Consider the following 13,518-nt stretch of genomic DNA (forward strand, 5'->3'; position numbering starts at 1 on the left):
CAATACTATTTACTTTATATATGATCCCTTTAGGCAACATTATTAGGAATCACTCCATTAACTTTCACTGTTATGCAGATGATACGCAGTTATATCTATCAATCAAACCCAATGAAATTAATCAATTATCTAAATTACAAACATGTCTTAAGGACATAAAATCCTGGATGACCTGCAATTTTCTGATGTTAAACTCAGAAAAAAACGAAATTCTTGTTCTTGGCCCCAAAAACCTTAGAGACTCATTGTCTAAAGATATAGTCACTCTAGATGGCATTAACTTGGCCTCTAGCACCACTGTCAGGAATCTTGGAGTTATCTTTGATCAGGATTTGTCATTTAACTCCCACATAAAGCAAACCTCTAGGACTGCCTTCTTTCATTTACGTAATATTAGAAAAATTTGACACATACTATCACAGACAGATGCAGAAAAACTAATCCATGCATTTGTTACTTCAAGGCTGGATTACTGCAACTCTTTATTATCAGGTTGCCCCAATAAGTCCATTAAAACGCTCCAATTAATTCAGAACGCTGCAGCACGAGTACTGACAGGAACTAGAAAAAGAGATCACATCTCTCCTGTACTAGCTACTCTGCATTGGCTCCCTATAAAATTTAGAATTGAATTTAAAATCCTCCTCCTCACCTATAAAGCTCTTCATGGTCAGGCCCCTTCATATCTTAAAGAGCTCATAGTACCCTATTACCCCACTAGAACACTACGTTCTCTGAATGCTGGGCTACTTGTGGTTCCTATAGTCTCTAAAAGTAGAACAGGAGCCAGAGCCTTCAGTTACCAAGCTCCTCTCCTGTGGAACCAGCTTCCAGTTGTGGTTCGGGAGGCAGACACCCTCTCCACATTCAAGAGTAGGCTTAAGACATTCCTCTTTGATAAAGCTTATAGTTAGGGCTGGATCAGGTGAGTCCTGAACCATCCCTTAGTTATGCTGCTATAGGCCTAGACTATCGGGGGATTTCCCATGGTGCACTGAGCTCCTCCCTTCCTCTCTCTTTCTGCACTCATTCATGTCCCATTAATGCATGTTACTAACTTCACTTCTTCCCCGGAGTTCTTGTGCTTTCTCATCTCGCAGGTTCTCATGGATCCTGGTGGAGCCTCCTGCCATGGTCCTGCTTGACTGCCATTGCCAATACTGTTGTTGTTGTGCACCTGTCTGTCTGTCTGTCTGTCTCTCTCTCTCTCTCTCTCTCTCTCTCTCTCTCTCTCTCTCTCTCTCTCTCTCACCCCAACTGGTCGAGACAGACGACCACCCACCTAGAGCCGGAGGATCTGTCCTAGGTTTCTGCCTTTTAACAGGCAGTGTTTCCCTTGCCCTTGTCGCCAAGTGCTTGCTCATGGTGGTACTGTTGGGTCTCTGTAAATAATGTTATAAAGAGTTCGGTCTAGACCTGCTCTATTTGAAAAGTGTCCTGAGATAACTTCTGTTATGAATTGGCGCTATACAAATAACATTGAATTGAATTGAATTGAATTGTTTGTACAGTGTTAATAAAGTTGTGTTTGTACAGTGATAATAAAGTTGTGTTTGTACAGTGATAATAAAGTTGTGTGTTTGTACAGTGATAATTTTTTTTAATTTTTTGTTAATAAAGTTGTGTGTTTGTACATGTAATAAAGTTGTGTGTTTGTACAGTGATAATAAAGTTGTGTGTTTGTACAGTGTTAATAAAGTTGTGTGTTTGTACAGTGTTAATAAAGTTGTATTTTGTACAGTGTTAATAAAGTTGTGTGTTTGTACAGTGTTAATAAAGTTGTGTTTTGTACAGTGATAATAAAGTTGTGTGTTTGTACAGTGATAATAAAGTTGTGTGTTTGTACAGTGTTAATAAAGTTGTGTTTGTACAGTGTTAATAAAGTTGTGTTTGTACAGTGATAATAAAGTTGTGTTTGTACAGTGATAATAGACTTTAACCTGATACAGAATATTTAAACATTATACTCTGACATAATGAAGGAACATCATATTTTATTAACTTTATATGTTTGTGTTCCTCATTATAGATTTTATTTAAGGAACATTTTCAGTGCATGAAGTTATTAAAACCTGATGAGTTAGTCCATCTCATTTTGTTGAATAAGATTTCATTAAACTGCTTATAAGTTTATTAACTCAATTAAAGCATGAAAACATGAAACTGTAACCAACTGTAAAAAGTACTCGAGTATTTATTATTAAGGTAACTTGGGTAAGTTAGTTGTACCAACTTCATACAGGTAACTGAACTTAAAACTAGTCAATATAGTAAATATTTTACACTCATATGCAACATTTCTACAAACATATTTAAACTGTAACAGAATTTATCTGAATAAATAACAATAACTTAAGTTATTAACATTTTCTTTATATTAACAACTGATTTCCTGTCACAGCTGCAGACGTAAAATAAAGAATATTTACAATTAATTGATGACCAGAATCACAGCCAATGAATCTAATGGTTACTGCTGTGACATGTGAAAGAACCTTAAAACATAGACTGGACCTGGACCTGGACCTGATCTTGGACTTGATCCTGATCCTGGACCTGAACTCAGGTAACGTCTTCAGGTTGCACTATAAAACATTTTTACTGGGTTTTCCTGTTTATTTTACTGATTTCTTCCATTATTTTTTAGATTAATTGAAATATCAAATTACAAAAATATCCTGTGAATCCCTATCCTGTTACATGTTTAATGTTAAATAATGTGGAACATCTGTAACTTTAAATAATCATAAATTACTGCTTATTTAAGATTAAAATATATTTGCTAATCTATAATTTATATTTACTGTTTATCTAATAGATGAAACTGTTCAATTCAAGTTGAATAGTGTCAATATGTTTATAAACTGATATAAAATCAGTGACATTAACAGTAAATATTGAATAAATGTTGTTTATCAGTGTATAAGCATTGGTAAACTGTCCAAATACAGTTGTTATCAGTGTAAACAGCAATAATTACTGTAATCTCACAGATAATGACTTTATTACACTTCTATAACTTTTAACATTCACATTCAAATAATAACAATCCAATAATAACAGCACTCTGCTGTAAAGTCTGATTATTGTATTATAGCAGAGTTCACCTGGATTTATAGATCATTGTTTACACTGTAAATATCTTTATCTATATTTTGTAGTTACTTATTTTTTTACAGTATGCTGTTTGACCCAGACTCATCTGACAAGAACTTTTAATCTGAAAAATCCCTCCTGACTTCCTGTGTAGAGATACGAGATTGTGTGTGTGTGTGTGTGTGTGTGTGTGTGTGTGATATATGAGGCTGCTATTAAACTCAACCTGGAGACTCTAAAATGGAGTTCTGATGGCGGAGATGAACTTTGAGGCTGCGGCAGGTTGGCTGGATGCCCGGAGGAAACACTCCTGGAAACCTCTCATCTTCATCCTCCCAGGAGGAAGAGGAGGAAGAGGAGGAGGAAGAGGAGGAGGAGCAACAGAGACTGTCTTGCTCTTTTTTTCCTGGTGGTCTTTGAACTGATCTTGAAGGAAATCTGAGATCTTGTTTCATCAATAATTCACCTCGTCTGCTTCGTCCTTGCAGGTTTAACAGGACGCTGAATTATTATCCCAGAACAAACGATTTGTCTCTTTTTATTTCCTCCTGTTTACATCCAGAGCTTCAATTTACAGCTCATCGTCTGGATTAATGCACAGCAATATGTTTGTGTTAGTCAGAGATGGAATCAGCACGTTGATCAGTGACGTATTGAAAGAAAGGGACAAAGCTTACGTGAATGTCGAGCAGCCAGAACCAGAACAGGAAGTCCAGCAACAATAATCCATAACCCATAATCCATAAGTCACAGAACCACTGAGCACATGGTTGATTCACACAGGAAGTCACATTAACTCCACACAGGGGAAACTGTGAAGTTTTTTTACTTTATTCAGCTAACAAACAGGAAGCAGCAGGTTGTTCAGTAATCCTCACAATGAATCTTTAATCACTAAATGTTTCCTTTATACTCATTTATAAATGCTACAAAGCTTCAAGCAACTTTAACAAATCTCCACTAATGGATCAAATATTATTACAGAAACAATCAAAGGAAGTGAAGAAAGACTCTTTCAACATAAAACAGGAAATAACTCAAACCTAAAGCTATGACGCCATTGGGTCTCTAACGAGAGCAAAGAGCGGGAAAAAGATTCCACTTAATGAAACGAGCTGCAGAGAATTCGATTTTAAGAAATTTACAAGAATGAAAAAATTAAAAAGACCAAAAAACAAGCTCATGACCTCGGCGTCCTGGTGACATCACTGCGTACCAACAAACATCACAAACACCTGAAATTAATATTAATGTATTAATATTATTTGATTTATTTACTTTTCCCCCTCAAACAACTTTTAAAACAAAACAAAATAAATCTGTTCCTGCTCCCGTATCCATGGTAACCGGAGGACAATCCAGTGGATTTGACCTCTGACCTTTTACGTGTTTTTCAGGTTTAAATGTAAAATCTGTAAAACACACAAACGTCAGCTTCCTGCCAGCAGGTTGCGCCATTCAGACACTTCCTGTTATTTAATATAGTATTATTATGAAATATACAGTATTTACTGTATGTTTCATATTGATCAATATCAATAACAACAGCTGATCAACTGATCAATAAACCCAAACAGTGAACTCAATCACTGCAGGAAGTTTGATTATTTCCTGTGAATATTGATCAGAGATGAGTTTTGCTGCAGCGGTTCAGGGTTCGATTCCGACCCGTGGCCCTTTGCTGCGTGTCACCCCCTCTCTCTCTGCCCTCCTGTCTGTCTTCAGCTGTCTCTATAATAAAGGAAATAAAAGCCCCAAAAAATACCTAAAAAGTAAAGTGTTGCTTGCCGTCATTTTGAGACAAACATGACCTTTGACCTTTGAGCCCCAAATTGTAATGAGTTCATCCTCGTTTCATTATTATTATATTTATTATATTTAATAAGTTATTTTCACATTGTGCGTCTGATACGAGGAAGTTCTTCAAACATGTTTCTGCATCAGCAGTGAATAACTGACTGTGTGTGTGTGTGTGTGTGTGTGTGTGTGTTACTGTGTGTGTTCAGTTGTTCATCGTCAGCAGTCCTTTAACTGTAACAGCAAAAACACACACTGCTGACTGTGTAACACCTACACACACACACACACACACACTTCTACAACTGCTACTAACAAGCACTAATACTACGATCAGTGTATCGATCAATATCCTCTGTCATTGATACTTCACACTGTAAAACCTGATCAGTTACTTTAACTCAGTTAATTGAACCTAAAACTAATCAGTCAATCACTCACATAAAAAACTCATTACAGTTAATCGATAATTAAGCCAATTAATTTTGGGGCTTATATTTTTAACGATATAAAGTGAACATAAAGAAAATGAGTTAATGCAACAAACTGGAATATATATAATATCATCAATAATTTAAAAAGTTCACTGAAAACAACTCAGTTACTTCAACACTTTTAATTAATGTGAACGAGTGAATTAAACCTTTTGGACGATTAATTTATGTTAAGTTAATATAATGGTTCAAGCGTCTGTTTCAAACTGAATTAATTGGATTGATACAAAAATATGAATATTTTGACATATTGTGAGAAAGTTTCTCATTATAATAACTTACAGAATCTTTTTTTTCATCACATTTTATAACTGAACTTTATGAGCAGGAACTTCCTCTGTGGAAATCTGTCATCACAAAGAAAGTCATCAATGCCAGAGAGCACAGAGGAGAGGAGGTTGTACCACCGTCTGATAGCGAACACGCTGGGACAGACAGACACGTTCTTAACATAAAGAAATAAATAAATTCATGTGTAACATTCTGCAAATTTACAAGAAGCTCCAAATAATTCAATAATTAACAATCTGTCATAGACTGCGATTCATAAAGTCATTAAACTTTCTTCTCAATCAATAACTCTCAAAAATGTTTGATTTTTTAAAGGAGGTGTTTTCTAGTTCCTGTTGATATGGACAGGTCAGACAGCTTTTAATTATTTGTTTGTTTGTTTGTTTGTTTGTTTGTTTGTTTGTTTACCTGCCTACCTGGGACAATGCACATTAATCCACATTGCGGTTTACACCTTAATGTTCACTAAGAGTCGGGCTGACTGACGTTAGGACAGCATAATGCTAACAAGCATGAAGGAGTATTGAGAGGAGAGCTAGCAGGAGAACTTTCTTAACTCCTCAAACATCGACAGCAAATACGTCTAAAACAGCATAAAGAGAGAATTCAAAGGATGGAGCCGCCATGAGCCCCATTAGCCTCAAGACCCGACTTCCCTGAACCCCAATAGTCCTCCCGGTCCTCCTTCGTGTATCCCATCACGTCCTCGTAGTTGGGCGAGGCGGCGTACTGCTCGCACAGCGACCCCTGCAGGCTGGGAGCGCACACTGCAGACATCCGGACATACAGCGAGCCGTGTTTCAACTTGAACTTCTTGTTGATGTTGCGGCCCATCGTGGGGATGAGGTACACTCTCCCCAGCAGGTCGTCGTTCCAGCGGTTGTCCCGGTCCCAAACCTCGAAACGGATCGGTCTGTGGAGGAAATACATCCACAAAATCAACAAAAGAGAAGGTGACCTCTGAACATCCTGGGCGTCGACCAACAGTTAGCTGGCTGGATGCCCCTGCCTCGCTAGTAGAAAGCTACCGTTAGCTTTGTACCATTAGCATAATTTATTGTTGGCAAAAATCAACACTGTCTGTCAGAATACATAAGTTAGTATCCAGCTGTACAAATTAGCTTTAGCCTCAGTCTGTTAGCGTAGCATAGCATCATTAATTGTTGGGTAAAATCAACATGTCATAATAACTACATATGTTAGTATCATGGATCACGTTAGCTGAGGAAGCTAACATATCCACTCAGATAGTATTTTGCTAGCGTTAACATTAGTGAACAAGCTAAGGAAACACATAAACGCTGCAGCACGAGTACCGACAGGAACTAGAAAAAGAGATCACATCTCTCCTGTACTAGCTTCTCTGCATTGGCTCCCTGTAAAATGTAGAATAGAATTTAAAATCCTCCTCCTCACCTATAAAGCTCTTCATGGTCAGGCCCCTTCATATCTTAAAGAGCTCATAGTACCCTATTACCCCACTAGAACACTACGTTCTCTGAATGCTGGGCTACTTGTGGTTCCTATAGTCTCTAAAAGTAGAACAGGAGCCAGAGCCTTCAGTTACCAAGCTCCTCTCCTGTGGAACCAGCTTCCAGTTGTGGTTCGGGAGGCAGACACCCTCACCACATTCAAGAGTAGGCTTAAGACATTCCTCTTTGATAAAGCTTATAGTTAGGGCTGGATCAGGTGAGTCCTGAACCATCCCTTAGTTATGCTGCTATAGGCCTAGACTATCGGGGGATTTCCCATGGTGCACTGAGCTCCTCTCTTCCTCTCTCTTTCTGCACTCATTCATGTCCCATTAATGCATGTTACTAACTTCACTTCTTCCCCGGAGTTCTTGTGCTGTCTCGTCTCCCAGGTTCTTATCGATCCTGGTGGAGCTTCCTGCCATGGTCCTGCTAGATTGCCATTGCCAATACTGTTGTTGCTGTGCACCTGTCTGTCTGTCTGTCTGTCTGTCTCTCTCTCTGTCTGTCTCTCTCTCTCTCACCCCAACTGGTCGAGACAGACGACCACCCACCTAGAGCCGGAGGATCTGTCCTAGGTTTCTGCCTTTTAACAGGCAGTGTTTCCTTGCCCTTGTCTCCAAGGTCTTGCTCATGGTGGTACTGTTGGGTCTCTGTAAATAATGTTATAAAGCGTTCGGTCTAGACCTGCTCTATTTGAAAAGTGTCCTGAGATAACTTCTGTTACGAATTGGCGCTATACAAATAAAATTGAATTTAATTGAATTGAATATAAATCAGGCAACAGAGACAGTTGCTACGTTACAACCCGAAAAATAAAATGTTTCAGACTCTTAAATCTGGAACTTTTAACACCTCACGCTGTATTTAGTTCCTGAATGCCTCACTTCTGTCAGGTTGTGTCGGGTCTGATATCAGTCGTAGACATTTTATCTAAGATCATTTAAAGTCAGATTAGTGGAGATTAAATTTACTCACTTTCTGTGACGGAGGTTGACGGTTTCAAATCGAATTAGGTAGTTCCAGGAGGGGAAGTCGTTGTTCCAGATCACCGGTGTCGTGGCTCCTTGTGTACCGTAAAAGACCTTAACGTATCCGTCCGTCTTGGAGAAGTAGTCTCCCCACAGCCCCTCGGCTCGGATCACTGTCACGTTCATCCGGGCCACGCCGGGCTCGGCAGGGCAGCAGTTGGAGCTGACCATGCGGTGTCCTTGACACTGACAGGCACAGTTTTTGTTCTGGTGGCCGATCTTGCAGCTGGCTGGGCATCGGAGCGGCTTGGCACTTTTGCGGATGTAGTCGCTGATGGCGTTACGTAGGCTGGACTTCAGGACGGGGTTGTCTGTCACCTAAAGAATACACACAAAGGGTTTACTTAGAATGAATGAATGAATACACAACAAATCATGGTAATGAGAACAACTGTAAATAATACGTTTAATATTTTCATGTCCTGAAGAAAATGTGTGTAATTGCTGCATCTGATGCTGCCACCACTTTTACTGCTCGCAGGCACAGTTTCAACAAGAAGTGTTTGTGACTCACATCTGAAGATATCTCTCCACCTCATCCGTAATTGGTTGAAAGAATGAGCAATTAAAAACTTTAACCTGCACTCTTATCTGCACTAACCTATGCGCTGTATCTATAGCACTAACATCTGACCTGTATCTACAGCAGTAAATTAGGTATTATTGTCAAATGGACTCAATCAAATCTATATTTATAATAATTAGTGTCAAATTATTAGACTTAAATGAAAAAATGAGAAATAAAAGGTAATATGGCTAATATCATTATTTTTACTAGTATATAAATCAAATAGACAGCACAGACCTCTGACATGCATTTACAGTACTGACCCATGCCCTGTATCTACAGCTCTGACCTCTATCCTGTATCTGTAATGTCTTCTGCAACTTAGTGTAATGGTCAAAAGGACAAATCTTTATCAACTGTCTCTTAAAGAGAATTTATGTCAAATTATAGGACTTATTAGAAAAAAGTTAATATTAATAATATAATTATTGTTACTATTACATTAATCAAATAAACAGGACAGACCTCTGACCTGTATCTACAGCTTTGATGTCTGTCCTGTATCTGCCCTGTCCTCTGTAACTTATTATAATTTGCTTGTCAGTAGCTTGCCCTTAATGTGTTCCTCACCAGCATGTGCAGGGGGCTGATCTGGTAGGAAACCACACCTGGGACCCTCCTCAGGGAAAGGAGCCACTTCTTATATCCTGCAGCACCATTAGGGTTGAATAGGATGTCCCCCATATCCCCGTCCCCTCCCATAACCTCGGTGGTCCGGTCGGAGAAGGCCTGGCTGAATGTCGCTCCAGATTTTAGGCTCTTGCTCTTGGCGTGGCAGAAGCCGGAGGCTGCACTGACTTTGACACCTTTGATGACTGCGCTGGCCTCGACAGACAGGCAGTTGCTTACAGTGTGGACGGACAACTTGCTCATGGAGGCCTCGCAGGTCCGGATGGCGGTGATGGAGTGAACTCGACCCCCGAGGTGAACCCTGCGGATGAAGTGGGTCCCGTAGACGGAGATGAACTGTTGGAAAGCCGAAGTGTTCTTGTGGTCGTAGGTGGAGGGAAGGTTCTTCAGGGAAACCTCAAACTCTTTACTCAGCGGAGGGCTGGAGTGAAGACGGAAGCTGCAGGTAAAGAAGAAGTTTAGATAAAGTCTAAAGATAGTCTTTTCTTCACTGATTTAGTACTAAACCTCTGAAACATCGTCAGATAAAACAGATCCAGACATGTGTGATTCCACACATTCTTCTCCCTTGTCAGAAAAACTTGGTGCCTACATTGCCCACTCTTGCCTCCTTTCCACCTACAAAAACCTAGTGCTGGTTCTGCTGATCAACAGCTAGCTAACCAGCTAGCTCAGTGTTGTGTTTATAACATATACTATGTGCTAAACTACAAATAATTACATAGCTGGCTGGCCACAAGGCGCCCCCAGGACCTGTTGTAATTGGTTCTTGATTCTAGACCAGCAAGGAGTTGGCGGCGCACTGGTACCAGTTTTCCTGGCCGACAGCCAGTTCTTTGGTTGTCACAATGCAAAGAACTAGTTTGAGATTAGTCTCCGATGCAGCCCTCAAACATTTTGGTAAAAAAGGAGAGGTCGTCCTCTGACAGAGATTGTGGAGTGTACTTACGTGTAGTATTTGCAGTTGACGTTGTGGGTGGTGAAGGAGAACTTGTCCTTCCTGCTGCGGCTCTCTGCAAACTTCGATGAGACGGAGTGCGATCCTCCAACTGCAAACCCACCGAGTCCTGGGATACTGAGGCCCACCTGAGTAACATCACAACAGGTAGAGTGAACAGCGTCACACATAAAGCCTCATCAGCTGGAGTTAATAAAGTCAGTACAGAGACCTCACACCTTCCAGCTGGTTCCGAGAGATGAACTTGTCTCTTTCATGACGGACTGGCTGGACTCGAAGATCTTACTGCTCAGACTGCGCCGGCACTGCACCTGAGGACAGAGAGGATGCTGGGTAATGCTGTCATTGACATCACAAAGCTCCACAAGTTCAAGTACATTTACTGAAGCACTGTACTACAATTTTATTACTTTTACTTCTACATTGTTGTTTTGGTACTTTTACAACATCAAAATCCTCCTTTTATTAATATTAATTGATGTTAGTTGATGAACTGACCTTGATCCTCCAGTCCACGACTGACACTGGGAGTTTCTGGGTCTGTTTAAGGAGGAAGAACAGGAAACATCATCAGGGATACAGGATCTGTATCAGTTACAGAGTTGACGTTTGGCAACTGAAAGCATTTGATTGGCTCCTGGGTGCACAAATAATCTTACTAATTATTACTAATATTTGGTAGCATTTGTGAGCATTTAGCTAGCTTATCCAGAAGTCTAGTTCAAAGCAAGCAGCAACCTCTGTGGCTGCAAATAAATCCTACACTGAAATAACAAACCCTGCAGTTCCTCTAACGTCCACTAGAGGCTGGCTTGACCACACTGAGCTTCACAGCAGCTTTTCCACCTGTTGGGGACGCCACTACAGTAATGTTAGCTCTGCCTACCGTTATATTATTGGTTGAAACCAGTAAGTTCACGTAAGCACGTGTCACATTTAGTTTTACAGGAAGACACAATGATTGGATTTTAATATAAAAACACAAAGAAACTGAGTTTTTGTGCATTTTCTGTCAGACATAACTGATGTGATCTTAAAGGGTTAAAATGACATTAATCATTTCACCTGGACTTTAATATTATATAAAGTGGACACCTCGTTGGGCATTATCTCTTATATAATGACCCTATTATACACTTTACAGTGATAAGCATTAGTTATGAAATAAGTAAAATTAGGGCTCTACCTGGTTGAGGAGGCGGTTCAGGCACACGGTGCAGTTCCCCTGGGCTCCTCCCACCATGAAGTTCTTGACGTCGACCACGCTGGCTCCGCTGGTCTGCATCTTCACCACGTCGAAGCCCTCACCGGCCAGGTTGTGACCCGGCACGAACGGGACCTGCTGGCACTCAGTGAAGGAGCTGGTCTGACAACCCAGAGACCGAGGGAGGAAGAGGAAAAGGAGGAAGAGGAGGAAGAGAAGGGAGGAGGAGAGCATCGTGGAACTGAAAGGAAGAAGGTGAAATTACGTTGCTGTTAAAATGATTGTTTTTTATGTTTTACTCTAGATAGATAGATAGTAAAAGGTTTACTGAACAGATCTGAGGAAAATAAAATGTGTTTTGCTGAATGATTCATGCAGATAATATAAAAACATCAAATATAAGAGTTTCTTCATGTTTCCTGCTGTTTCTGTCACATGATCATTATAATCAATTAAACAAGTGTTTGACTAATTCAACAGTTACAGCCGCCCCGGGGTACAAAATAATAAACAGTAAATATAACCAACAGTAAATATAATACAAATTAAATATAATAAACAGTAAATATAATACACAGTAAATACAATAAACAGTAAATATAATACACAATAAGTATATACATACTGATGAAAAAGGACAAACAGCATTTTAACTTTTACCTAAAAATGTTGGAAACTCAAAAAAACTGGAATTTTCTGAGAAAAAGAATTTACAACATTTACAGAAAAACATCGTAATATTTAGAGAAAGTTAGAAAAAATAAAGTTATAATGATATTATGAGACTGAAGTATTGTAAGGAAAAAATGTTGTATTTCAGAATCAGAATCAGGTTTATTATTTTTGCTATTATTATAGTAATAATAATAATAATTATTATTTTATTATTAAGTAAGTTTTCACATACAAGGAATCTGCTTTGGTAGGTTGGTGCAGAAGAATCACAATGAAGTGTATATAAATATAAATAAAGATAAAAAGATAAAAAACTATATAAAGGAGCTTTTATGTACAAATATAAAGTTTGAAGAGGAAGTCGAGAAAAAGTTGTAATATTTATTCATATTTTAACAGTTTATAAGTGTCCTGAGATAACTTCTGTTATGAATTGGCGCTATACAAATAAAATTGAATTGAAATTTAAATATTCCTGGTCTGTCAAAATAAATAACATTTTTACAAAACCTTTTTGTTTATTTTTTTTAATTAAAACTATATTATTACATACATAATATTTAAAAATAACAATAACAAAAATAAAAATATATTTAATAATATATACAGTATAATGTATGTTTAATCAAAATTATGAGATTACAAATTTTAACTTTTAAATTTAACTTTTCTAGTTCAAAATGTATTTATTTGTTATTAATTTTTATTCATTTTTATTAATTTTGAATAAATTCTGTTTCCTGGTGATAATGGAGAGAATCAATAAATTGTCTTTAAAATAATAAATATCGACTTTCTTCAGCCAACGTTAAATATTTGATTCATCCAACAATCTAATTATTGATTACAGAGTTAGATTAAATGTTTTCTGTGTAACAGTTGATGAAATTATTAATTTAAAGTTGTTTTACCTTCAGAGAGTGGATGATGAAACCGATGATGAAGAGCGACTCGCTGTGCTGACTCCAGATCAGTAAAGAGTGATAAACTGCTCAGTGGCTGTTTTTAAAGAGTGTAATCACACCTTGTTACACTGTGTAACCGCTGTGTGTGTCTGCACTGCGACTTCCTGAACAGTCAGCTCACCTTCATCTTCATCATCTTCATCGTCTTCATCATCTCTGCTCGTCACCGTCAACCTCGAGAAAACAAGGTTTAATAAAGTGAAAGAAATGTTCAAATGTTCTGAGAGAAACTAATAAAAATGTTTCATATATTTATAGTATAAGTCATAATTCAATAAAAGTGAGAATAAAGTCGTAATAATATTAATATTAATTCACTTTGGAAAAACTAACAAGT

At 38.4% G+C, this 13,518-nt stretch overlaps 1 protein-coding gene across 1 annotated transcript; it reads right to left on the minus strand.

The window, feature by feature from the left end:
• Window positions 1–3,911: 3,911 nt before the first annotated feature.
• Window positions 3,912–13,479, minus strand: prf1.3 (perforin 1.3). Its single transcript, XM_051419969.1, has 8 exons — window positions 13,128–13,479; window positions 11,524–11,782; window positions 10,836–10,877; window positions 10,556–10,648; window positions 10,329–10,465; window positions 9,320–9,818; window positions 8,129–8,499; window positions 3,912–6,591 (listed from the first exon to the last, which is right to left on the minus strand). Exons 2-8 carry the CDS (start codon window positions 11,773–11,775, stop codon window positions 6,285–6,287), a joined length of 1,701 nt encoding a protein of 566 aa, XP_051275929.1. The 5' UTR covers window positions 11,776–11,782; window positions 13,128–13,479; the 3' UTR covers window positions 3,912–6,284.
• Window positions 13,480–13,518: the final 39 nt, after the last annotated feature.

Source organism: Dicentrarchus labrax, unplaced genomic scaffold, assembly GCF_905237075.1.
Source record: "Dicentrarchus labrax unplaced genomic scaffold, dlabrax2021, whole genome shotgun sequence".
NCBI classification, from domain to species: Eukaryota; Metazoa; Chordata; class Actinopteri; family Moronidae; genus Dicentrarchus; species Dicentrarchus labrax.